We start from the raw sequence: 27,432 nt of genomic DNA, 5'->3' as shown, positions 1-27,432 counted from the left end.
GCATAGATTTGATACAAAATGCCTTAAAACAGCTGTTAAAGATTTCAGCCTCCCCAGTGCAATCATCTGCTAATTATGTTAGCTGTCAAGTTCCTGGTGGGAAGTAGCAGTAAAACAGAAACAGTCATTAAGAAGCAAAACCCAGTGTTTATACTCACAGATAAAAACAGTGATATTATCATTTACTCAGAAGTATCTCTTGAGGAACAAATCCTGCCTCCACTTACAGGGATATCTGTTCGGAAGGGCTGTAGCTGTGTGGTGGAAAGCAGGTTGCTAAGTCTGACATTGTGCTTGACTTGAGAGTATCAAACTATGGTAGATGGGGAAAGAAGGCATTAGGTTAAGATCAGTGCAAGTTAGCTACCGAGTTAGCAAAAAGAAGAGAACTGTGCCTGCTTCTCTGTGTCTTACAAGTCTCCTGCTAGTTTTAGCCATTAATAACTACATATCTAACAGCTAGCACAGTGATCATATGCCTAGCAGGGGCAATTACATGATTTGAGCAACAGTCTTCACTGTGGATTAGCTCTGCCAGGAAAAGACTGTCCTTGCCTCCTAGACTCTGTACCCTGAGTCAAACCACTTTGTCTTTTTGCAAAGAAAAGAATTTGCCCTTTAGCTGTTTATGATGTTAAAGTTAATAGCACTTAGCTTACTTCAAGTAGCTTTAAGTTAGAGCTCCTTCAAAGTATAGTGATTGTTAAAATATTTAATGAGTAAACACTATAAAATAGCCTCACTCTTTTATTGTTCTAAATAGCCAAAAATGTTCTAGAGATTTTATGCTTTTTTCTCACTTCGTTTTCTCTTCCCCTTGTGACTAGAGAAAACTGCAACACAGATAAAAGCAGTATTACCAAACCAAATCTGAAACAAATACAGATGGGAAAAACCAAGAAGGTGACTTGCAAACTGAAAAATATGGTTATATTTATTCCTTATGTGACAGCACTTGTTAATACACAGTATTCCTTGACTCTGGGAGGTATTTTAGTTTCCTATCTTCACATCAAATTAGAAAGAAGCTGAGGGCACTGTTCACTTACCACTATCGCCCTGTAATTCTTGCCATCAAGCACACTCAGCTATAACACAGATGGTCTAAAAGCTAAGCTCTGTATGTAGCTGAATGTACCCTTTTGGAAAGTGAGCAAGGTACTTTTTTCACTGTGTACAATAATCTATTGTTTGATCATGTGTTAAAATGGGTTTAACTGGTTAAACAAATCACTTTTAAAAAGGCATTTATATAGCTATTGTCCAGTTTTTAATTACTTCTTGATCTCTCAGTGGTCATTCAAAAAAGATAATACAAACACAAAAAGTGGAACAAAATATTCTGTCATATGCAGATGTGATTTGTCAACCAGGTTTTATAAAGACTACAAAAATGTAAGTAGATTTTTCACTCACCTGAGTATTATAAAAGTGAAGGTTGTCTCACAAGAGTAGTTCCAGACATCATGTATCTCACTGACACTGCGGAATTAAATTAAAAACTGTAATCAAAGTGACCCACATGATGATTTATTTTTATACTGAGACTGACCACAGATTGCAGGAAAATTACAATTTAGCTAAAATGATACAAACAATATCCAAAATGCACTGAATTAATTTTAAAGGCTTGATTAGGTTTTGCTTCCCATTTTTCCTCTTATTTGTCAGTTCACAGATTAGTCTGAGTCCATGAAGAAACCTACAAACTAAGTTAAATTTGTGCTGACATTATGAATCCATTTAATACAATTAATTGTGGCAGTTACTGTTTCTGACTAGCTCAACTGGTCAGCAAAATGTTGGGATTTTAATGTGATGTTGGCAGAGTATTGCATGTGGTGGGAAGAACAAGGCTAGCTACTGGAAATGTTTTGCGGTATAAAGGAAGTATCTGTATGGGAAGAGGGAACTTTCATGGAACAGGCAGCCTTCTGACATACACCATTGGCTAGTAAGAGACTGTTCTGGAGGACCTTAGGTTTTGCTCTTAATTTAAGACCAAAAAATAGCTGTTTGTTAGAAGATCACCGTTATCAAAATTATCAGGTGAAAGTTGTCTTCTAAGGCAGAGGTGACTGGGGATGTAGAGTTGTCTAGCAACCTGCTGCTACTTGACTTCAGGCTAAGGTGAACTGGGCATTTAGAAATTCCTGTCTTTTCTAAGATGGCAGCGTCACATTACAGTGAATAGAAATGATCAGTGATAGAAATGGTGATATGGAGAGAAGGAAGTACTACTGTGTAGTAGTACTCTTGTATTACCCTAGACATTTGATGGTTGATTGTCAGACATCCTAATAGCAATACAGCCAGTCCAGTCCAGCTCATAAACACAGACCTCTCCTCAGTCTATCCATATATTCTGTCTAAACCTGATCAGTGTTAAGATCTATACAAGAGTTCAAGATGACATAAAAAGGACATGGAACTGTTAGAACAAGTCCAGAGGAGGGCCACGAGGATGATCAGGACACTGGAGCACCTCCCGTATGAAGATAGGCTGAGAAAGTTGGGGTTGTTCACCCTGGAGAAGAGAAGGCTGCCTGGAGACCTCATAGCAGCCTTCCAGTATCTGAAGGGGGCCTATAGGGATGCTGGGGAGGGACTCTTCATTAGGGACTGTAGTGACAGGACAAGGGGTATATTTACAGTTTGTATTAAAATGTTGTAATTTCTTAAAATGTAAACCAATAATCATATACTATGGTTGTACTGTGTAGCAAGCTGCATTTGAAAGAAAGCAATTCAAGACTACTGTTAGATATATTACAGTGTATACATATGTGAAGTTGAAAGCATTACTTCAGAAACCCTGTGTATTTTATTCTCCGCCTGTATGACAACATTGAAGCCAAAGCACTTTCAAATACTAAAGAATGAAGACAGATATGTATCAGTTCTTTTAGAAAGTGTAATCAGCAGGAAATGCCATCAACATTCCTCTTTTTGATTTGGTAAATGGAGTCTCCTGACAACCTTTCCTTCCTTTGTGGGAAACATGAGGGGAGACACCTACCATTGATACTGGACTTCAGTTTTACACCTTTTTCTGAGTCTTTGCCTGAATACTCCTCCTCCTTGTGATTATCTGTTAAATATTTGCCTTTGCCTGCCTGTTAAACATGTGATCATGGGAGACTGAAAGCATATACAGTTCCCATAAATTCCAGGAAATTGTCATAATCTGAGATTCAGCTCTGTATTTACTTCCCAGAGTTGTTAGCATTCTAATGGCTGCTTTTGGAGTATTGTATAATTGTTTCTGGATTGCAAGTCTACACTGATTGAGTATGAAACTTTAAAAAAAAAAAAAAAGAGACTCCTTTTTATAAAATTACCCTAGTCCTGGGCATGTGTAAGAAGCATGTGCAGTATCACTTTCCTTTTTAAATTTTTAACAATTCAGCTCCATATGGAATCTCGGATAGGTTCTTTCTAGGCTTGTTAAAGTATCTGTGGGAAGTTCCTGACGAATCTAATTTGACTTTTTACTACAATTTTTCCCTTCAGATCAGGTACAGTTCCTACAATCTCTTACCCTGTAATAAAAAAATATTGCTAATCTTAGTGAAGCTGTAGATAAGTAGGGAGTCGAGCAGAGTACAGAATGAATGTACATGAAATGAATGAAACCTTTAAACTAATTTTATTTATTGCTTTGCATGTCATATTCTTGGATCCTACCTAATTTAGCATTACTTCTATCAGTAGAAGGAAAAACAAATGTTTGCACAAGAAAAATTTAGTTTAAACCATCTGATGTAAATGTTATTCCTTGCTTCAGTGTATTTTGTGACAATCAACAGTACATATTTTTGGAATACAGTCCAAAAGATAATAGTGTAATATTTTTAGTTACTAAAAATTCTAAAAATAGTAAACTTAGGATCATTGTCTTTAAGAGTACTATTATTAACTAATGGTGTTTCTCCTTTGGGCATTGTGGTGGCTATTAGTAGAGTCAGGAAAGGGCTATAAGAACTAGACTTCACTGTGTATTGGGGGGTGTGTGTGTGTTTTTTTGTTTTCCTCGTACATGGAGTTTATATGAAAGTAAAGAATGCTCAGAATTAGCTAAATATTTATTTTAGATGAGAAGGACTATGTATGTGTTGACCACACAATTCAGTCAGTAAATTTCCATAATGACTTTCAGAAACTGAAGTTTCTGAAAGCTATTTTAGTCCTTCCCTCAAAAGAAACTGAAGTAACGCTAAATTGTTATATTGAATGAGGACTAGGTGAGAAGTTGCAGAAGGCTTTATTTTAATTGGAAGTCTAATCTCTTCAAGGCTGAAAAATCTTTTTCAAGTACTTTTCTGATTCACAGATCAAATAAAGATTCACACTCCAAAAAGTTATGTATCAATTTTCACTTTAGATCATACAGCAAAAAAGAGATTTCAGCATTTATTCCCTATTACAAAACCTAATGTAGATAACCTGTAAAAGGCATTGTTCCCTAGAAATTATACACAAATGAAAAACATACCAATACTATTCCTTATTTGCAATGTGCCACTCTTCTCCTAATCACTCCTTCACCTCCAACAGATTTAGAGTTGAGACTATATATTGTGGAAGCAAAACACCAACAATTTATCCATCAGATTTGCCATGCTACCTAAAGTGGATATGTACAAATTCCAATCTGTGCAGCAAGACTGTAAAATACTACGTCAATCTTGTATGATACTGTTTTGGTCAGAGTTTCATTCCCTGTGTATCATTAACTATTCATCAAAATACTGTAATAACACGAAATCTGCATGAGGAAAGTTAGCCACAACGTGCTCTGAGAGCTACGGAGAAATGCGACACATACATAACCTTCAGCTGCTTTGTAATTAACTTGCAGAGATTTTAATCGTTTTGCACTATCACCTACTACTACAAGTAGACCTGTTTATTTCAATGGGAATATTTGTGTCTTAGTCTGAGTAGAGAGGTTATTTTCCATTGAAGAGATAGCATATCAGGCAACACAGTGTTTTGCTTAGTCATTAGTGACAGCTTTAGTCATTTCACCTTGACCTGATGTAACTTATTAAGGCTCCAGATATAACTGCGTAGATTTTTGAATACATGGAAAACTCAAAGCTAGCTTCAGTTCCCCTTATCGCTAGAATGAATATGGGCATAATAGGTAAAAAACACATACAACTAATATAAATGCCATTTAAAATATATAACATAAAAGAGAGGGGTTCACTGGCGTAATGCTCCGTGCCACTAACATGTACTGTTAGGTCCTAAATAGAATATTTCAGGTGACATTTTAGTGACCAGTGTCTGACAATCTGAAAATATTCTAGAAGGTTGAGAAGCTCAGAGAGAAGTCTTGTGTACCGGTCAAAATATTGAAAATAATACATGAATTTGTTATTTGTTGAACACTTTTGAAAATATAGCTGTTCTACAAATCCAAATCTAAACAAGCAGATATGAAAATGGTAGCAGGCTATTGTTGCACTTACAAACCTTAGTAACAGGTCCCATTTCAAGCGCTCTGGCCCCTTGTCTAAGAGAATGTAAACTGGCTAATATGGCATATCAGAAGCCTGAGAATTTTAGTTATATTATGAAGCAAAGAATGTCCAGCATTTCTTTTAACTTCATTTATTTTAATTTGGAAACTACTTCAGGCTGAAGATTACAGTGTCAAATAACGAACTGAAAGTTTTTTAACTTGCACTTCAGCTGTGTATTACTTTGCCAAAGCAATATAGATAAGAGAAAAATAAAAGGTAATCATTAGAAATTTTATTCTGCAGCTACATTATCTGAACACATAATACATGTGCCTAGGAATACGCAGTGTTCTGACAGCCTGTTCCAGCTGTTTTCTTTTCCCCTTGCCAAAGTAGCTTATCCTGTATCTCAAGTATATGTCTGTCCTGTTTGATCACAAAGCTGTGTACCAGCTCTGTATACAGGGGTCAGAGTCTAGTTATAAATGCCTGTGAACACAGATTTACGTAAATGAGCAATATATTCACACCACTGAATAAGACCTGAATATATACTTCAATAAGACTTGAAGTATATAGGTCTGTTGTTCCTTTGTGTTGCAACTGAATACATGTGTACAAGTTTCAAAATATTCATTGCTGTTACTTATTTTAGTATTCTTACTGTCTGGGTTCAAGGCCAATGAAGATAAATTTTGTCTTACTTGCTCTGCTTCTGATTTATAGGTACAACCAGCCTCTTTACTATGCGTATAAGAAGTTATCTGGCTTATTCTGTTAGGATTCTCTCTGTTCTATCTAAAGGAACATTGTATGTTCATTATGAAAGGGGATTTTGTACCATTTTATTTTTCAAGTTAAGTTACCTTCCTGTTCAGTCAGTTCTTATCCTTTTTAACTTTCAAACTAATTTATTATATTAAAAACATTTAAAAAAAAAAGAATTTCTGTAGCTGAAATAGCATTTTTACTGTTTCCAAATGAAAATGTCTTGTGTAAGGACTGGCACTCACTTTGTGTTATATCAACCCTGTTTGTTTACTTTTTGGGTTGTTTACTTCTTTTCCTTATTACAAGTATTTGATTTTCTACCTTCGGTATCAATCTCCAGAGAGCCTTTTCAAATGCTTTATAAAAGTTTAAGTACATGATGTTCACTTCAGACTTCCCCCTTATCTATCTCTTCCAATTATCTCATAATGGAGCAGAGTGCTACAGCTCATACTCTATTTATATCTGTCATTCGCTTCATTCTTAGTTTGTTCCCAGGCTAAATCAAACTTGTAGGTCTTGCATGGGTACCATTTACTCTTTTTCATGTCTCGTTGACATTCTAACCAATACTTATATTTTTATCATTCCTAATGTACATTATAAGACTATTTAATTGCCTTTTTTCATGATTTTATTTAGCTGTGCTATTTTTAATTCTTTACTGTTATCACTAATACTGTGATTACGAAATATGTCAATTCAGTATCTGGCATTGAAGCCTAGTCTGTGTGCCTGGAAACTCCTGACATTTTAGCAATGTTAGGAGTATGACAGCCAGAATATATAAAACTAAGAAGAATTATGATATGCATTGAATAACATTAACCATATACCTGAGAATACTATACATACTCATACTGTTCACACCCAATTAGGAATTGCGTGAACATATTTGTGCTAAGAACATGGCTTATGCAACTCCACAGAAATTGGAATCACACTGAGCATGATCTCTTTTCCATTTGAAATATTAAGGTGCTGTCCAACTTAAGTGGCTATAGAATTGGATCCTTGAGATTCTTACATCTTAATTTTTTTTTAAAGCAAAGTATTCATAGGAGTTTGTAAAGAGAAAAATGGGAGAAATAAAAGAACATTGGAAGGAAAACATTGCGATATACAAAAATCTGATTCTGAACTTTATACATACTTGCCAAATATTTTTATTATTTGCATTTTGATACAATCCAGAGACCTTGAATCTAGGTAAGACCATTATAGAAGAGCACTAGAGAAACAGAGGAGCTTGTGACTCCCATTTCAAAAAGAATAATGGCATAGGTCAAGCAATGTGCCTCAAGTAGATGGAGCACAGGACCAGGATGTATAGATCAAATATGAATCACACAATGAAGAATTCAGGGTACTGAACTACCACTCATCCAGAAGACATGCAAAAGACTGGTATTTGAGAAGCACTTTCAGAGAGAACATTTGAAGACGGCAAATATGAAAATGGAAGAATGCCGGAAAGAAAAATAGACAAGGTTACAGCAGTAAATGGAACACAGCCTTCCCCTAGACAGAACAGGAGCTTGATAAACTTCATGCGTCTATGTGTGTTTGTGCAGTAGACTAAGACAGGGGATTCAGCTCTTGACTGTGGGTAACTACTACTTCTCCAGAATCAGTTTAGCACAACAAAGAAGTGCTAAATCACATTAAAGCCTCTTTTTAGGTATACTGTGTTTATGCATCTTCTTCCTTGTACTTTTTTCAAACACAGCTCTAATTATGCCTATAAAGTATCAGTTTTGATTTTTGTGAACAGTACAAATTGAAATAGGAAATGTACCATGCTTTATTTTAGTAAGCTAACAGTGTTTCAGTTAACTGTAAATTTATACAGCTGGAAGTTAAGATTCTTTTCTAATTCTCATTGTTAAAAGGGTGAAAGCTCTTACAATATTAATTTTTTGCCAGTCATATTTTCCTTTACTCAATTAGGTTTCTTTTAAAATTGAAGAGTGTCTGCACCAGGGCAGACTATTTAGTCTGTTATTTAGCAGATTGAACTGGTCTGTTTGTTTGGTTGTTTAGCAGGCAGTGAAATGGTAATGCAAAAGCAGAGCAAGTAACACACTGTTGCTTATTTTAATACATCCTCATTCTGTTATACCCTCTTTACCAACTTTCCCTTCCATCGACGCTCAACCCATTCCCATGTCTATTCCCATATTCTGTTTTGTTCTTACCATCACTATAATTATTCTTGAAACAAGTCAATCATCAACATTTTCCTAATGATACCAAAGTGCTCCCGTTACTGTGTTCTGAAGTGCTAAAATGTGTTCTGGAACTTACGTATTAGTTAACATTATGTAAATGTTATTAGACAGCCTGATACAGGCAGCGTGATTAAGGAAAGGTTGCAGAGAAACATCTGTACTATCTTAGAAGTAACTCATGTTTGTGAAATGGGCTCTGACTAGATGATTATTAGCATGATCATATAAACGGCTTCAAATACCCCTGTAGGAGTTATAACATCCAAATAATGACAGATGTATGATTTTTTCATAATCCACTTGGAAATATTTCAGCACTTAAGAGAATTCGTTAGGGATTTGGCCTATGGAAATATTGTCTCCATTTAGAGAATTTTGAAAATAAGATAATCACATTTGTCCAGATTTGAAGGAGACAAAAAAGAACCAACAGATTTATTTTTTTAAATGCTATTTATGAGTATATGAATTTGCCAGTTGCAAAAAAAAAAAAAAAAAAATCTGAATGAGTGTGCAATAGAACTATGACAGCTATCATTACTGTATCATGAATAACAGATATTTTACAGAATCAGTGGAAGACCTATCCTAAAAGGCTCACTAGCTAAGGACCAGTGATGGAAGTAGGTATAGTCAGCAAAAGTCTGCTAATGAATACAGAATGGTTTATTATGCTAAACTGAAGTTTAGCTTTAAACATAGCTACAGATAATAGCAATTAAAAAAAAAAAAACAAAACTCAATTGCAGTATAAACCCAGATATCTGTAATTGCATTTATGAATGCAATTCCGTAAGCATCACACTGTACAGTTCTAGACTAGAGTGTTTGGTTGTCTTCTTCCCACCCACCCTTTCCTCCGATTATTTTCATTATCTGGGCAACTGAATAATTGGTCCATTAAGTTTGTGGCATCATATTATTTATGCTGCTTTTTCCAGCAATACAAAGAGAGATAGTTCATGATCACAGCCTTTTCCACTATCCCAGAGTGTTTGCTCTTGCTATGCTTTGCATTAGCTATGATACTGTCCTGGGTTCAGCAGTAGCAATCATTTTTCTCCTTCTTAGTAGCTGGTACAGTGCTGTGGTTTTGACTTTCAGGCTGAGAACAGTGCTGATAACACCAGTGTTTTTAGCTGTTGCTCAGTAATGTTTAGTCTGACCAAGGACTTTCTGAGTCTCATGCTCTGCCAGGGAGGAAGGGAAGCTGTGAGGAACCAGAGACAGGACACCTGACCCAAACTGACCAAGGAAGTATTCCATACCACAGCACGTCATGCCCACTATATAAACTGGTGGCAGTTAGCCGGAAGGGCTAGGTCACTGCTCGGTTGGGCTGGGTATTGGTAGGTGGGTGGTGAGCGGTTGTGTTCTCTTCCCTTGTTGTTATTACTGGGGGTAGCAGTAGTGGTTTGTTAACTTAGTTACTTAGTTTGTTAACTTAGTTTTTAGCCTTAGTTACTGGACTGTCCTTATCTCAACCCGTGAGAGTTACATTCTTTCCATTCTCCTCCCCATACCTGTGGAAGCACGGGGAGGAAGAGCTGGGGGAGTGAGTGAGCAGCTGCATGGTTCTGAGTTGCCGGCTGGGCCTAAACCAGGACAGTTTATCACAATGATTAAGATGAGTCTGATCAACAAACCAATTCAACTGAAAACTCTCCAAATGAAAGAATAGAGTCTTCTATTAGAGCAAATTCCTAGTCAGACGCATCTGGAAATCAGCCCTTCGTAAGGGTGACGTGAGCAGAGATTCCCCCCTTGTGGAGATGGCAGCTTCTTACACTGGTCATAAAACATCCTGGCTTGACAATGTGTCTACTGCTGTCTGCCAAGAGTCAGCACAAGCCTATTTTACATGGTTGACAGAAACGATTTTGTGTTTACATCTAAATTCACATACAAACCTGTACCACTAGTTTATCTGGTAATAAGCAAATAAAGTGTTCATTGGTCAGTATTGATTTAACAGTAGTTGGGAAGAAATGGCATTATTGAGAGCAGCAGAGAAAGCAGTAAACTGCATGTTGATAAATAAACAGCTGTCTAGTTCCAAACATAAATCGAACAGCTACTGCATCTGTAAACTAAAAACTGTGTACACAATTTTCCTCAAAGCCAACAGTAAGCTGCTAAATACCAAGTAGATGGTTCAGTGAAGACATGTATCTGAATATTCCTTAATGATTTATTTGCTTCTGCAGAGATCCCCAATCTACACTAGTAAAAGACTCCACAGTGAACATGTATTTTACTTATTGTGTATACACATGACTGCAAGTTTATCGTTCATACACCACAACATTGAAGAGTTCAGCTAGCTTAAACTGAAGTTTATAGACCTGGAACTGCAGTCTAAGCTTAGCCTCATGTCTTAAACAGCTGTGCTGGCAGGCTTCTAGCAGGAGCTCTTTCTGTACTTCAAGTTATAGCAAGCTCAAATCAAATCCCAAGGCTTGGGCTTCTCCTGCTTTCAGGGCTGGTACTCCCTCCACTGCAGGTTGCAAAAGTAAGGAAATTAAGTGCTCTTCTGTTTCGTCAGTCTGAACCCAACTGTGTAAAGTAGGTGCTGCCCACATAAAATCCTGGGTAGCTGCTTTTATTTGTAATACTGTATGCTTCTTTGTGAGATTTTGCTACTGCTTCCTCCAGCTTTGTGTTTTGTTTGTTGAGGGGTTTTTTGTTTGCTTGGGTTGTTTGGGTTTTGGGTGGGGTTTTTTTCCTTCTTTTTGGTGTTTGTGTTTGGTTGTTTTTTTTTAAACACACAACTAGAGAAGTAACCAGTTTTATCATTTGGCCTTATTTAGACTGTCAGACTTCTATTTAACCTCTTACTGCACCTGTTGTATAAAGGTTTTGGGTCATTTCTCTGAATACATCTTAACTTGCCAGTCCTACCCAGATATTTATGTTTAGGTTGCTAGGTTGATTCATACATGGATTTACCTTCCATATAGCCTAAAACTAAAGCAGCCTGCTTCATGCTGTATAAGCTGTTGTGAGTGAGTCTGCTGCACAGGGCCCTGGAGAGCAGCTTTGGCACTTACTCCACACTCATCATATCCTTCTCTGAAGGGATTAGGAGGTGACAAAGCAAACTGTGGTGACAGCTGGGGGTGGCAAGAGGAAGTTGTGAGGACTAGGGATGGAAGGTAGGGAGTAAGTAGCAGGGGTGGTAACAAAATTGAAATTGAGCACTTTTCCTTCACATCTCTTAAGCTGAAGAAACATTCCACAATTTTGCTGAAGGAAACAGGCAATAGGTCAGTCAAGGAATCAAAAGAGTGATGTATCACAGGTTTAGAGGGATATATATATATATATATATATATATATATATATATATAGACTACAGGCAACCTCAGTGGAGACTAAAATTAGCAACAGCTTCATTCTAGGGAAGTAAAGGTCTAAGTATTTGAAGGTTATAGTGTCTCAAGAATTTAGCTGCTTACTTTCCCATGACTTGGCAGTAAAGTCAACTAATTTCTGAAAAAAACATAGTTCATACCTGGACTGCATTTGCAAAATAGGCAAATGTGAACTGTAGACTTGAGTGTCAAACTTTCATTGACTGGAGATGAGTTTTAACTGCAACGTTTTTTTTCTACAGCAGATAGAATAATTTGGAGGGAGTTCTGTGATTCAAGTTCTGAGCCATCATGTTGGTATCACAACACAGAAACTGCAGAAGGCATTTCACTGGCTTCATTTTGAAGCTGGATTTTTAGATCCAGCAACTGCAATACATCCAGAGGTTTATTTTCTCACAGTTAATAGTTACATACACTTCAGGTTTATAATTGCTTTAGAGAAATATGCTAAATTTTGGGTTTCATTTATCTTCCAAATATCCATAATACGGGCATTTTGTTTGTCTTTAAGGAAGCAGCTTTAGGAGGTCAAAATAAAAAAAAAAGACAAAAAACAACTAGGTCAGTCTGAATGGGGTCAGAGAGTTCAGATTACTTACAGATACCTCTTTGGTGGTCAATTTAAAAAAGGAGGATCTTAAGTGTAAAAAGTACTCATTTTTAGCTTAACATTTGGGAAGGAAGTCTTCCATGTTTGAAGGACAAATGCAATGTTTTCTGAAAGTGCCCACTATTCTAGTTCATCTGATGCTTCTTATAAAACTTTTCTTAGTATTTTTATGGAGGATGGCCTTATTTTTGCCATTTGTACTGCTGAAATCTATGGGAACCTGTTAAATAGTTAAGAATCATTATCATCTCCATATAGTTATTCAGAAAGCAATCATGACAACTAAGTTAGGGCAGAGACATATGAGAAGAATACAGATCCCAAAAGGGAGGACACAGAATATAGATCAAATCCCATCAGGTCACTGTGATACAAAAAGCAGCGTAATGTCTTGCATCGTTGTACAGGAAATAAATTCAAGGATACAAAAACTTAGGAAATTTCAGACATTCTGTATTAATTGGGTCAGAAAACCCAAACGATACCAAAACTAAAACAAAGCAAAACTATTCTTTAGGTTGATGAAGGTATTTTCTTTGGAAAAATTCGACTAATTTGCTACTTATAGTACAATAAAGGACAAGTATAATTACCTTCGATGAAACAATTTTCAGAGGGAAAACAGGAATCTGTGATTTTGACATGACATGTTGACATTTTTATCTTAGAACATTCCCTGTCCTCAGGAAATGTTAATGAGTAAGACTCCATACGCAGATCTTGTAAATTTATGTGCTTACACCAAATGCTGTTGTTTAAGAGTTTTCATAAGCTTTTATTTCCTTTAGGGTAGGTGCAGCTAATACCTCCCTATAATTTACTGTGTCTTTGATAAAAATGTAGGTTAATTTACTGAATCCCAAAATTTCAATTTGGAAAATTACTGAAAACAAATGCAAGCACTTCCAATTTGGTTTTCTGACTTCATATAATTATGCTGTGCATTCTTCCATGAAACACTAAATATATTGTTGGTTATAATTGACCAGTATAACCAGAGTAATTCAATAAAAAAATCAAACAAAAAAAACAACAAAAGCAGAAAAGCCAGCAAACAGAGGTAATAATAAAGCAAGATGATAACAAAAAGCTGTGGAAATACATTAGAGAAGAATCAATATATATGCTTTTCTGAATCTTACACTGACCTGCCAGTTTTATGTAAAATACATTGTATAATTGAAATAGCAAGAAAATTGCTTTCATTTGGGGAGGAAAATAGTAATTACATACCTAAACCAATAGGGAAATACCTTGTTTGAATATTTTTACTATTTGATTACTTTACTCAACTCTGAGTAAATAGATTCTTTCCAATTGATATAAGTGGTCATTGGAACAGACCTGCTAGGAAGTTGGGTGTGTGATTCAGGTAACTTATTAATGAGTCATATTTAAAATTATAAAATTATATTTTATTCATGGTGATGTGATACTTAAAAAAATGACAGATTGGGATTCACCCACAAAGGGTTTTTGTTCCTTTTTTTTTTTCCTATCCATCTGCTCTTTTTTTCTTTTTCTCCCTTCTGCTGCATTTTCAGAAAACTAAATCTTAATTTCTTATTTTTTTTAAGTAAAAATAAAACAGATAAGCAATCTGATCTGTGAGGATGCCATGTACTAACAGCTCTCAGCTTAGTTCTACTTGCTGCTTTTGAAAAGATGCAATCTTGAAAAATGCCAAGAAAGAAAAAGATAACTTGCAGAGGAGCAGTAGCTGACTACTGAGATACATTTGCCTTACAGATGAGAAGTAGAGTTTAAGTGAATAGTGATTTAGATTTCTCTGTGTCCTGGGTTAAGCAGTAGCAGTCATTTTTCATATATAAGAAAGATGTGTACCTGTAAACTGCCATATCTGAAGAGAGCAATTTGTCTTTGTATTTATTTACTATTCTAGAGATGACTGAAATCTGCTAGAACAGTTTAAGACTTTTATTTATCTGGACACCTGTTTATATCTTTATCTGGATAATCTCCATGACAATGTCCCTCGTAGTGTTTAGCTGCTTGCTTTATAAGAGAAAATGGTTTAATGGGAAGCATGCAAACTTAATCCAAACTTATTAAAATAAAACCTGAAACAAAAATTAAATGTTTTTGAATGACAACAAGAAAATTGGTACAGAAGAATTTTAGGAAAGCAACAGAGAAATTGTCCTGGTGACGAGAGAACAAGATTTGAGTGGAAAAATGTAGAAATACATGGTAGATTTTAATGGGTTACTCCGTTGTTTGCTCCTTACAGTCTAAATAAAGAGTTGAATCCAAGCTGACAGCAACGGAAAGGTGTTATCACAGTATGCTTAGTATTCAACAAGTTTGTTTCAAGTCTCCTTTTGATGAGCAGTTACCAACATTGTTATAAACCCCAACGAACATTCCTGCTACTCAGGTGTGATTAATTAGCACAACTACATACAACTGAACAGCATCTGGAATCAAACCTCCTGAAGCATACCCCATTACTCAGAGTTTTCAGACTTACACAGTTAAAAGGCCTCACATAATGGATTTCCATTGCAGTAGCTCTGTGCTGTGTATATCCTATTCAGGAAGTATTTTCGCCCAGAGGTTAAAAAAAGCTATTTTCACATGCAGTAAATTCACTTTAAAATATTTATGCTTCCTCCCCTTGTACCCTTACAGGGGGAGGAGGGGAGAAAGAGAAGTTTTACCAAACTTGTCAAGTATCTTCCTTCTGTGACTTTTCTTGCAAAGTTTAGCTTAAAAGTCCACGATTTCTTAATGAATCATTCACATATGATTTATTGACTTTCGAACTTCAAGCAATAGATTTGCAATGGGAAAGTGGTATTTGCAGCAAAAAGTCAAGTGTTTGGTGTTTGCAGGGCTGCTAAAATGGAGGGGGATGCTCTGCAGTTTCAGTTCCCCAAAGTAAAGCAACATAAAAAGCAAGTAAAAAAAAAAAGTTTCTAATGATGAAGAATACATATTGCAAATTCATTTATTACCACACCATTACTGGAATGGTGAAGCTGTCACTCGTTTTCATGGGTCTTGGACTGAAGTGATCATTTCCTTTTTGAATTTGCAAGACTGATTGTGAGTGAAGGATTTTTATTTTTTTTCAAGTACTATTATTTGATTAAAAAGCACGCATGCTACCCACTGCTGATTCTCAGCTGCTTGCTATCAGTCTTCCCTTAAAAATCTTTCCCTCAAAAGAATGGAAAAAATGATGATGTTTTGCACAGAAGAGTTAAAAAAAAATGTAATTTCATACTTCTGTTGTGGTAATATTAATTGCTGCCATGGATCTGTATAGATTTCATGAAGACAGTTTTATATAACTGGGGCCAACTGATTGTAAAAAGGAACACGAAGCTGGCTCACTATCAGATTTTAAGATATATTCTAGATACACATATTCTATTTAATTATAATGAAGAAAATTTTAATTAAGGGCTGCAATTTTTAGCATTTTCTCTTGAACAATTAAGAAAGCTTGCTTTTACCTAGAAAACATTTTCTTGTGGTTGCAGGTGCAAATTTTTACTTTGTGCAGCCTGAAAATTTCAGCTTGGCCTATTTTCTGATGCTATCTTGGATTTCTTTCAATTGAGACAAGCAGCACTTACTGGAAAGATACAGTAAAAAAGGGTCGCAGCACACATACAGTTCTAAGCTACAAAGTTATTTATACATCATTGATCCTTTATCCTGTAACTTGTGAATAAACTCAACTCAGTTCATGCTATTTCTATCTTTATCAATACAGAGAATTTTTATGATGACACTGATAACACCCGATCTCTACAAATCCATTAGTTATGGTAACATCCAGTTACATAATCAAGCTAAAAGGAGTATGTCTGAAAAACCTTCATTAGATATATTAACTCAGATTCACTGGTTTAGAAGGTAACCTTTAACTAAATATATACATAGAAAGAGCAGAACAAAAGAAACACCCAGGAACATATGTCAGAGCATAGACTACAAGTATTAAGATGACCAAACAGGTCCGTCACATGGCAGTTGAAATTTGGACCAGACAGTTAACACTGCATAAGTTGTTCTAGGGAAGTACTGCAAGAATTTAGTTCGGAAAAATAAAGGGGTAATAGGTGTTATACTACAAGGCAACTGTTAGAAGGTGTAGAACCTGTGTTCCGTTATGTACATTCACAACATTAGATATTATAAAGAATCTAGAAGACAGTTTTGCACAAGCACAGTTCTGCAGAGATCTTGAAAATATTAATTGGTTTATTTGTAACAAACAGATAAAATCCCCTATCAGAAAAAGACCTTGTACCTGTCAGTTGTAATTGTTCTACACTTACTAGAATTCATCTTTAAAACAATGCAGTGTCATGTTGCAAATGTTCGATTTTATCAGCATAGCGCATGGCAAACAGCTTCAGTAGCAGTGTATCTTTTAAAGACTATGTCCTAAAGTACCCAGAAAAATGTTGAGATGCTGATCTCCACAACTCTCTTATATCCTGCTCTCACTGCAAGAATAGAGTACCAAATTAGGAGGCTGCAAATGAAATAGAATCTTTTCTGTCCTTCCAGTCAATGGGAGGCAACACTGATTGGAAGCACCCTTCCTTTGCACAGGGAAGGATGAATCACCCTCCTTTCCACAATTACTACCATTTGTTTTGGGGTGCAGTCATTCAGCATGGAGACAAAGTAAAAAACTCAGAACTTCATCTGGTCAGTGTTCATCATGACCCATGCAACTTATGACTGATTTCCTCCCAGAAACAAACAGAAGGCCTCCCCAAGTTAAGAGCCAATAATGGAAACGTAGTGTCTTACATTCATTTCCTTCAGCAAGTGGTCTTGATCTGTCATTGATTCTGACAGAACAAGCAGGCCTGGAAAATCAAGTGACCATTTTTCTGTGGAGCTTTAAGTAAATCAGAGTTCTGAGTGCTTCAGAACATGCAAAACTTTGAGAGCTGCTATGCAAGACAGCCATCATTAGAATACGTTAATCTTATTAAAAGCTATCAGAAAAAAAAATGCCCATTTTCTTGTTTTTTAATATAAAATAAGCTCTAACAATAGCAGCTCACTTCAGCACTTCAGATGCTTAATTTCTAAGCACTGATCTACACACTACATAATAAACTTTCAGGTTTGTAATCTAACAGGATTTCACATATACTGGATTGGCAAATCACAATTTAAAAACCCATTTTTTTTATATATTACAAGGAGCTTTTTTGTAGGAAAAACATGAAATGTCCCTTCCCATAAAGATGGACTTAAATTGATGTAGTTTTCTGCAGATTGGCTCTATTTGTACAATTAACAACTTTTCTTGATTCTGATGTCAAGAAGTAGTCAGTATAAATGTTTACAGCTCTTTGCATGCATGTAGTGAGAAATCCAATTATACTTTCATTTTTGAAGGGATTAATTTAGCCAAATATACTATTTTCTAAACAAAAGGCAATTTGTAGATCTGAGCGTGCAAGGTAATATTGTTAACTATAGGAAAACACGGCTATGGAGTTAGGATGACATTGTAAATAGCAATGGAAAAAATGCAGACAAAATTAGTTAAGTAACTGGAGTGCAGACAGATTGGTCCCAGTTATTTAGTCATGAGATGTGCTTTGCATTTAGTGTCCTTGGCATGAATTAGTATTTTCCTGCTATACTTTGTATTACATTAAAATGTACTACTCAAGTTACATCTTGACTGAATTAGAAGAGTGAAATGTATACTTGTACTTTGTGTACTTCAAGGTGCGTCTTGCAGTTTGCAAGATTCCATTGACATCACTGTTCTTTGGGTTTAAACTAGGGAAGACTACTATTAGTGGAATTTAATTTTAAGAAGGTTAAAAGAACCAAAAGCACGCTGTGCTTTCAAGAGAATCATAACTTCAGTTGGTTTTGCCACAGGTATGTTAGCCATATATTTGTGCATTTTCAGTAAGGATCAGAATTTCTGTTATGTTCCCAACATACTCCTCTTTTAGGTTGCACTTCGTAGTGGGAAAAATACAGAAAAGAGCAAATAAAATAAGGAAAATTTTAATTATTAAAAGATTAAAGCAAATGTTCAAGTAGAATGAGTTTCCTCTGTAAAAATCAAAAGCAGAATACTGGAAAGGAATAGTATCTGAAGGTTTCTGTCCTTATCTCTGCCAGTGGCTTCTTCACCCATTCATTCCTAGCTTTACTTGGTAAATAGTAGCCTTTAAGAAACAGAGTGAAATATTCTCTGTCTGTACATGGTTATACATACACAATAATGTATTTCCTGCAAATGTAGAAGCCCTACACAGTTTTTGCTGAAGTTTAAAAAAGTCAGGGGAAGGAGGAGTTGAGCCACAAAAGTGGTATTAGCAGCATTCGTAATCCATTTTGCCATGGTAACTGCTGCACTGTGGAATCCTAGTCTGCTGTGAGCATAGGTTGCTAAGAAAAGAGACGTAGACAGCTGTTAAAAGGCTATCAGAGCAATTCAGAATGGTAGTGATAGGAGGGTGATTAGCTCCCACATCCTCTTTCCTTATTATCATTAAATGATGGCTTACTGTTAACATGTTGTTCTTTCATAAGTGACTATTGTAATTTTCTGACTGAAAAATTTGAGAGACTAGTTTAAAATGTGTAAAAAAGATCACCGATACAGTGCACCTTTTCAATACATCCCTTACTTCAATAGCTTGTACCACTTCGTTTACCTACTAAAATATGTCCTTGACGATTATGTATATACACTTAGCATGTGGCAGCTGCCAAATGATGGGGTAGATTTCTCACTAAAACTGTCACTGCACTGATAGTAAGTACCTTGGGAAATGTGCAGAAAAGAACGGAAGCAGAGCTCAGGGCCCCACAAACCTGCTCACCTACTGATTAACCTCTGGTTATGCTTCCTTAACTTCCCTTAAAGTTACCAGCTAAGCTGTGCTTCTTCTGTTATTTGGCAGTGACTCCTGCAGTCTTGAACAGCGCAACACTTAGTCTATATTTAGGTAAAATAAAAGCCCAGAAACAAGTTGCTCTTCATCTGATGGGCTTTTCCTCTAGTTTGATGGCAGTTTCTAGGACATTCCTCTGTGCCCAAGCTGTTTGAAAGACACAGTTGGAGCTACTCTCCATTTAAAGCAGAGGGCAGATGGGTTCCTCCTCTTTAATTCCAGCTGCTTAAAGATCTTATCACAGTGAGGTGAACCAAATAAGGCAGAAAAGATGATCTAGGGTAGGGGTTGCTCTAACCATGTCAAACATGTCATTGCACAGAAATAAATATATAGTTCTGTAAGCTTTAGAGCTTAGTTCCAATATAGGTTCTTAAAAGTAAGGTTACGTTTTTCCTTGGCCTGCAAAGAAAGCGGTGTAATTTTCCATTCTACAAGGAATACTACGATAAACCACACCAAAGCTAAATGACTAGCTAAAATTAACTGACCTCACTGAGTCATAGAAAGCCTTTTTTTATGACATGCTGACCCTATTCTACAAAGTGATATGCCTAAGCATCTGATAGTAAATAAGCAAAAATGAAAAAGTCACATTACCTGAGATGCCATCCATTCTTGCCCCGTAATTAAATAATCCTCCAATTCTGTAAGTGTACAGACATATGTGGTATTAGACAAGTATTTGAGGGGAAGAGAGAGACTATAGATAACATTATACAAAAATTGTTCCAGCAAAGGCTTCACATTCAAGAAGGGAAAAACTAAAGTTAGGATCCTGCTTTCAAAATACAATAGTACAGGTAAGAATAAATAACTGAAGTAGAGTCATTTGATGAAAGATTGCTGAAAAGAATTATGGCGATAAAGGCAAGTATGCCTACACACAGAAAAGGTATATGCAGTTTTGCAACACATGATGGTGTACAGAGAAAGCGAGACATAAGGGAGTAACTCACTTTTGTGGTATCACTTTATTCTTCAGCAACAGTAGAATAGTTCTCTAAGGACTGACTTCTCAGGAAGACACCAAAATTGTGCTGGGGTTAAAGTGATTCATTGCTGGAGGAGTGCTGGGACTGGTGAGGGAGAGCCAGTTGGGTAGAGCAGGGACTTCAGAGGAAATGGAACTAATGCTGTACTTATCCTATAGCAAGCAGTACAGCTCCAGAGCTCTGGAATGGCCTGTCTTTCTGTACAACTATTGCACATCATTTCCCCTTGCCAGCCTCTGCACCAGTTCTCTCTTCTAGTCTGTAGAACTATTGCATGAGCTATACTCAGACTGAATTGAGGGACAGAGACATGAAATACATTCTGGCAGATCTGGGGGGGAAGGGAAGAGTAAAAATATTACTGTTGTTTTAATATGATAAGGGGATTATTTTCTGTATAATATTGTATGACTGCGACATAATTTTGTTTTCAAGCCTCAGTATTTCCTTGTGACAAAAGCAAAATTCAGCGAGGTGGTTTATTTGGGGCATGAGCATTTAATTAATGGTGGGCAAAAGCAAGTGAACGCTTAACAGAGATATGAACAAGACAGAAAAAAGAATCATCATCAAAATTCAGTTCTTTCAGGAAGGAAGTTAAAATGAGAGGTTTAACCTGAACATCAAGGAAATTTTCCTTACAAAGATGCAGACAGAACAGTTCACCAACAAAAATACCAAAATGTAGATGCTTCTGATTTTGAAGTGTAGAGTGTCCAAGTAACAAGAAAATGATTCTGCATGTAAAGGGGATAAGGGTTTTTTTTTTTGCCTTTTTTTTTGTTTGGTTGGTTTTTGTTTGTTTGTTTTTTTAATCTTCCAACATCAGTCATTCAAATTCAGTGAGCTTTTGGCTGAATACTCTCTCTTTGTTCCTCCAGTTTTATATAAAGAACAAACAACTAGAGAAAATTTTAAAAATTACTTATCTTTAATATTCAATTCTAATACTTCCTTTTATATTTCAGGGTGCAAGTTGAATTCTATATGAATGAAAATACATTTAAAGAGAGACTAAAGCTCTTCTTCATCAAAAACCAAAGATCAAGTAAGCAGTTGGATTAATTTCTGTTAAGCGTAATTGTGATACTTTGAGTAGAATCCATTTCCACTGAAGGCAACAGCAAAGTTACCATAGATTTTCTTCTGAGCTAAAATTTTATCCCATAGAGGAGTCAGTTTTACATAATATCCAAAACAAATTCAGAAAGTATTAAACTTAAAACCAATGTATTTATTTTGTAGACTCTAATACTTAGTAACATGGTTTTATTTCTGTATTGTGATCAAGTTGACTAATTTTCATGGATGTGACATTACAGTGCTTATTGACAAGTCATGACCTTATGTCTAGGAAATCAAATAGTCTCCGAGATACTGGAGGGAAAAAAGCTGCAGAAGTACCTAGTGGTTTTGAAGTGTTCAGTTTCCTTAAGTATTCCTAAAGAAATTTTAAAATTGATCTCTACTAAAACACCCCACACAATTTGGAAAGGAAATTAATGGGAAGGACATACCTCCTTCTCCTGAACATGATACCATAGGTCATGATATAGGAAAGTAATACGGAGGGACTAAGATATTAATCTTTTTAAATACATCCATGCAGCTTGTCCAAGCAGATGGAAGCATGGTATATTATCAAATCTTGGTTAGACCAGTGGAGTTCATAGCTAGGGAAGAGCAACAACTGACTTAAATTTTCCTTCATGTCCATGTAGCAGGATTGAATTTGCCTCCACTTGTCCTACACTTGTAAAGAACTCAAATTACAATGGTTTCATACATAAAGCTTTTGGAATACCAAAAATACATTTTGGCCTCTGTAATACAGTTAAGATGGGTCCATGGCTCTGTGTCTGAGAAAGGACAGAAGGGAGAAAAGAACAAACTACTTTTTTGGTATCCCAATCTAAAAAAATCTTCAGATAAACAAAATTTGGGAGAGTAGATAACCTAAAAGAAAAAAAAAAGACAGACCACAAGATCTCCTGTTTGTAAGAGATACTATTTCTTAAGATGTTTTTATTTGAAATAAGTTTTTTATTCTGTATTAGCACTCTTAAGACCTCTCTTACTGCATAAAGCCTCAGTATGCATAGAATAAAGAAAGGACATGCATGAAGAAAAATTTCATACTCTGTGCTTACATAGAATAAATTTTTGTTCACACGTTATTTATGTAGGTTGTGGAGTCTCCCTCCAAACAATTATTAAAAAACTGTCTAGACACCATCCTAGGCAACCAGCTGTGGGTTACCTTCTTCCAACCTCAACTATTCTGTGATTTATTAGAGATAAATGAGTTTAAGTAGATTTATATTTTAAATTTATTGCACTACAGCTTCTCAGGTGATTTTAATTCTCTTCTACTTTTTTCCCTGTGACTTTATACACCTTTTAAATGTTTTATATCTTTATAGCCTTTGACTTCTGACATCATTGATACAGTGTGTAATGGAGTAAGACAAAGAAGCATCCTAAATTAGAAAGGAGTATTACTCCCGGCTAGAAAAGCAGTCTGGAAAGCTGTAAATAATAGCCTTTTTGTTTCTGATGTAGTCCACAAAACGGGGCTTTGATAAAGTCTGTCTACTAGGAACATCTATGAAGTTATGACTTGACTCACTAATCTCTTTTCGCTGTAAGAAGGGAAGGTTCTGAATAGTACCTTCTTGCTTAAGTGAAAGATTTTTCTCCCTACTTAGATCTTAGCAAGATTAAAAAAATATGTATACACAGATACATATTTTGATGGCAGAACTGCTGATCCTGTATGTATAAGAATAGTTAAATTTATAATCATCAGCACAAAAATTACCTGGGAGTTAATCAGTATGAATTCATGGCCATTCCTTTTCCAAGTGTATACGCTTCTGGCTAAGTATATTAAGAGAATTGTAATAAGTTACTGTCCTGGGATGTCTCTATTAAGTTTTGATTGGGTAAGTGAGATATACGGGTCCAAAGAACCGGAATGATATGGAAGCTTATTTGAAATAAGAAAGAGAATGGGAAGCAGCTATTAATTCATCCTATTAGAGATGGGTTCATGCTATAGACAAGTAGCACAAGAATTTGCCTGTTTAGCTTGCTTGGTGATTGCTGGAAAAATTCAGATTTTGATTAATTTTCTTACACAATGATGTCATACAGAGTTGAGATAAATTTCATAGAAGCATGCTGTGGTTTTGATTGACAAATAAAAACACATTATTGAGTTTTTCCTGTAGACAGCTGGTAGAGACACTGTTATTATGGGCACCTTCTTTTCCTGGCAGAAAAAAACCTCTAAGATACGAGGCAGGTTTTGTCTACTATTGAATTATGGAGCCAGTCTGGAGAAAACAAATTGGAAATGAGTGTGCTTACTGTACTTCCAGCAATGTATGGCATGGGCATGGCATTTCCCACTACAACCCCACAAGCACTGCTACTGGTTCTCTTGATACAAGAAGCTTAACCAACAATTAGACATTAAACAAAGCAATTTTCAGGAGAAAGAAACAAGAAATACAGCAATTATTGCTGTACTTAATGAAAATAATTAAAAATCCCCAAACCAAAGCATTCAGAATTAGCAAGTTCAGTCGAACAGATCTTGGTTCTTGTCCAAATACTCACAACCAGAATTCTCCAAAATACAATCTCTAAACACCCTCTGCCGAGATAGTAACATGGCACTCATTCAGGTGTACTCATTCAATCCTCCACTGAAACTGGAGGATTCTGTTGCTTAGTGGCCTTGAGGAGTTGATAAATATATTACCCTTCAGATCTTAGCATTCAGTGAGAGCACTGAAAACCTTCCTTCACATGCTAACAATATGATTGATATCTTTGAGGGAATAATTGGCAATATATTAGCAAATTTTCTGATAGCATAACTAAAACTACACATGTTCACCAAGCAGTTTCTGCTAATCCTCAAGACTTCACAAGTGAATTTAACACATCCGAGTGCAATATCACACGGTTTTGTCAACCAGAGCAGTCATCTCTAGAGTTTATATGAATTTTCTAGAGAAATACTATTCTGATCTAAATCATATATACACCAGTAGCATGAAATATAAACTGGTTCATTCATTATTCTGCTTTTGGAAGTATTCGTATAAACTGATAAAACAAGCCTTCATCTATATCTAATATCAACCTAGCTTTCACTCAATCTTCTGCAAGGACATATCTAATTAATTCCAATGAGTGCCTGAAAAGCATTTTACAAAGGTATCAGCCAGCCACTTCCCCTCCCAAAACCACACCACACATACTTAAAAATATTCATATATATAAAGAGAGAGGAAAAAAAAAAAAAAAGAGAAATATTGCTATGATTTTCTGTTCTTGCCAAGATCACACATGGCTTTATCGCAGCCCACAATAAGTCTCAAAGGGAAAAAATAAATGAAGCTTCAATTCAGTGAAGAGGGAGTAAATGATAACCATCACCACAAAATAAGTCATTAACACTATATTTTGATTCAGCTTCTAAAGCCAGCTGCTACTTAGATGATTTTGATAAAAATCAAAAAAAATGTTAGAAATTTATGAGAAAGAAATAACAGAAGGTAATCATAAAAACTTCAGCTGCTACCTCTGTCACTTTTGCTTTGATTTAGATCAGCTCTTCAAAACTGAGGATTAATCTCCTAAAATGCTTCTAAGAGAGTCATCAAGAATTTATAATAAAAGTGAAAGTCACAGTCAGTACTGGTGAAGTAAAATATATCACTCTGTACTTAAAAATGCCTGAAAAAAGTCAAATACTTGTTCAAGCTGAGAAAGAAACATTAATGCTTGACATGGTTATATTTATTTTACAAAACAAACAGATTTTGAACTGTTAGCAATTTCTTCTTCTTCTAAAGAAGGCAAAAGATGCAACACCATGGTTACATGACAATCTTATTGAACAATTCCTAACTGGATAACAGTCTATGGCTGTTGTAGCCGAATACAAGTTTCAGGCACCAGCATCAAAACATAGACATACTCTGTGCAAATGACCCTGCTACTTGAACAATCTGGCTGTGAATGGAAAAGAAAAAACAAAGTCAAGCAGACCATGTTGATCCACTAACAGCATGTAAAATAGAGGACAAAAATTGTCAGCCAGCAAGCATAAACATGAAACACTTTCTTTGTAACCAAGTAATAAATGAAAACCTATTTTAAATACCTTGTGTCTGGTGACTGTACCCTCCTTGCCATATTTGGAATCCTTGATCTCTATGGCAGTGGAATAAATGCATTTCTTTCAACTCACACATGACATCTGAACTATGAGGCTACGGAAAATTTCAGCCAGAGGGAGCATTTAGTTGGTAGTTCTACATTACTTATTATAGGGGTGACTAAATATGCTCCCTTTGACAGCACATCCTATTTCCAAAGGCTGAAGCATACAGAACTAGGAGATGTGACCTTCTGAAATAGGATAGACTTGAAGCCTTTCTTACATGTTTGCATCTTAATAACCAACCCAATCACATATGGTACAAAACCTAGCATATCACCTTACTTCATATATAACCCGATCCATGATATGCACTATGCATCTATGTTAAATACAACCCTTGGATGAAAGCATATTTGTCGGGAAAACCCTGTCTTATATTCTGTGGGAAACAGCCATTCCTGTGGAGAAGCACTTTTAGGCATAGCTAAGAATAGATCTGTGGAACTTATTTGAATACATAAGTAGTTCTATTTCAGATTGAAGATTTCAGAGTGATTTTATGGCAACAAGCAGGAGCATGGGTCCCTTAGTACTGATGTAGGTTTTAATCAGAAAAGCACTATTTTCTTTTATCGTTTAAGCCAACAGATAATTGCAAATGATGACTTTAAACCAGGCCATTATCAATGCAGAAGCATTTTACACAAAGCTTTACATTTACACAGCTAAAACCTAGAAGAAAAAAATGCAGACTTTTGTACTTACCCAAGAAAAAGTTAGGCAACAGAAAACCGGTAAAGAAGAGAAATTATGATGGGGTTTTCTTGTTAGTTTGGTGTTAGGTGTTTTTTGGGGGCTGGGAGGTGTGCATTCATTTTGTTTTTAAACATTATCTCCTTTTCTTGTTGTTATGACAACCATTCATACTCCCGCAGACTTCCACAAAAGGGTTAGTACAGAAAAACAATACATGTTTTATTCAGCAGCTGTTCAAAAAAGCTAGGAAAAAAAAAACACCACAAAAAACCCAAAACACAAAAAAACAACAACCCAAACCCCATAGCATTGTCCAAGAAAAGTACTGGGCTTCTTCCTAGTCAAATAGCATAACAACACACTCACCTATCCCTAACAACCCCTGAACCCATTTACTACTTCAACCCCTTCAGTCATGTTGGGTAATAAATAGTCTGTGGCTAATTACTCTTGATAGGAGAGCAGGAGTCACTAGGTTAATTTTCACAAACCTAATTGCCAGTAACAGCTGTGGGACTTCTCATGGTCAGGGCCACAAGATTTTAACCCCTAGTTCACAGATTTCAAGACTCTCTAAAAGCCCATCCAGTTCTCGTGTGATAACTGCAACTTCACAGTTAAAGGTAGTAAGCAGTGTTGTGAAATAAACCTTAAGATATCTTTCAGGAAGTGTATGGCAGAATATCTAGGCATCTATTTTCTATTTTTCAGTCTTTGCTGTATATTATGTTTTAATCGGAGGGGAATTAGTCGGTACGAAGGGTGATTTATCAGTTTTACCTGAAAGACATTCATTTTGAAGTTAGGACTGAGTAAAGTCAAAAAGTATGTGATATTGCTGTAAGATAATTATGGTTTGTTCCTTAAAAGAGAATGAATGCACACAGCTTTGGGTATGCATAATGAAGATGTAGTTCTTGAAGCATAGAAATAATCATATTGAGCTCAGCAGACCTGATAACATACTTGCAACGCCGCAGTAAAAGATACTGTCTTTACAATGACTAGGTGCTAATGAAGCCGCATCTGTGCAAGACTCAGTCAGTGATATTCTGCTTTGGACAGAAGGGTTGAGCCATGCAGAATTGGACTCACAGTTCACCAGACTGAAAA

The 27,432-nt window shown here is 35.9% G+C and overlaps 1 protein-coding gene and 1 long non-coding RNA gene across 8 annotated transcripts in view; one reads left to right on the top strand and one right to left on the bottom strand.

Annotated features, from left to right (window-relative positions):
- The window catches only part of LOC134170597 (uncharacterized), a 35,095-nt gene extending 8,585 nt beyond the window's left edge, over positions 1-26,510 (bottom strand). Inside the window, exons 1-2 of the long non-coding RNA XR_009967320.1 lie at positions 26,329-26,510; positions 1,417-1,580 (exon numbers count right to left, since the gene is read on the bottom strand). This is a non-coding gene — a long non-coding RNA (uncharacterized LOC134170597). The remainder of the gene's footprint in view (positions 1-1,416; positions 1,581-26,328) is intronic.
- LOC134170596 (potassium channel subfamily T member 2) overlaps positions 1-27,432 on the top strand; it is a 131,172-nt gene that overhangs the window by 10,371 nt on the left and 93,369 nt on the right. For all 7 annotated transcript variants that reach the window (XM_062632114.1, XM_062632113.1, XM_062632110.1 and 4 more), the window contains exon 2: positions 21,350-21,429. In XM_062632114.1, the coding sequence (XP_062488098.1) occupies positions 21,350-21,429 (80 nt within the window). The remainder of the gene's footprint in view (positions 1-21,349; positions 21,430-27,432) is intronic.

The sequence above is a fragment of the Pezoporus occidentalis genome, unplaced genomic scaffold, assembly GCF_034315485.1.
Source record: "Pezoporus occidentalis ecotype Australia unplaced genomic scaffold, CSIRO_AGI_Poc_V1 ctg383, whole genome shotgun sequence".
In the NCBI taxonomy this organism is placed as follows: Eukaryota; Metazoa; Chordata; class Aves; order Psittaciformes; family Psittacidae; genus Pezoporus; species Pezoporus occidentalis.
This window is presented reverse-complemented; position numbering and strand designations above follow the sequence as displayed.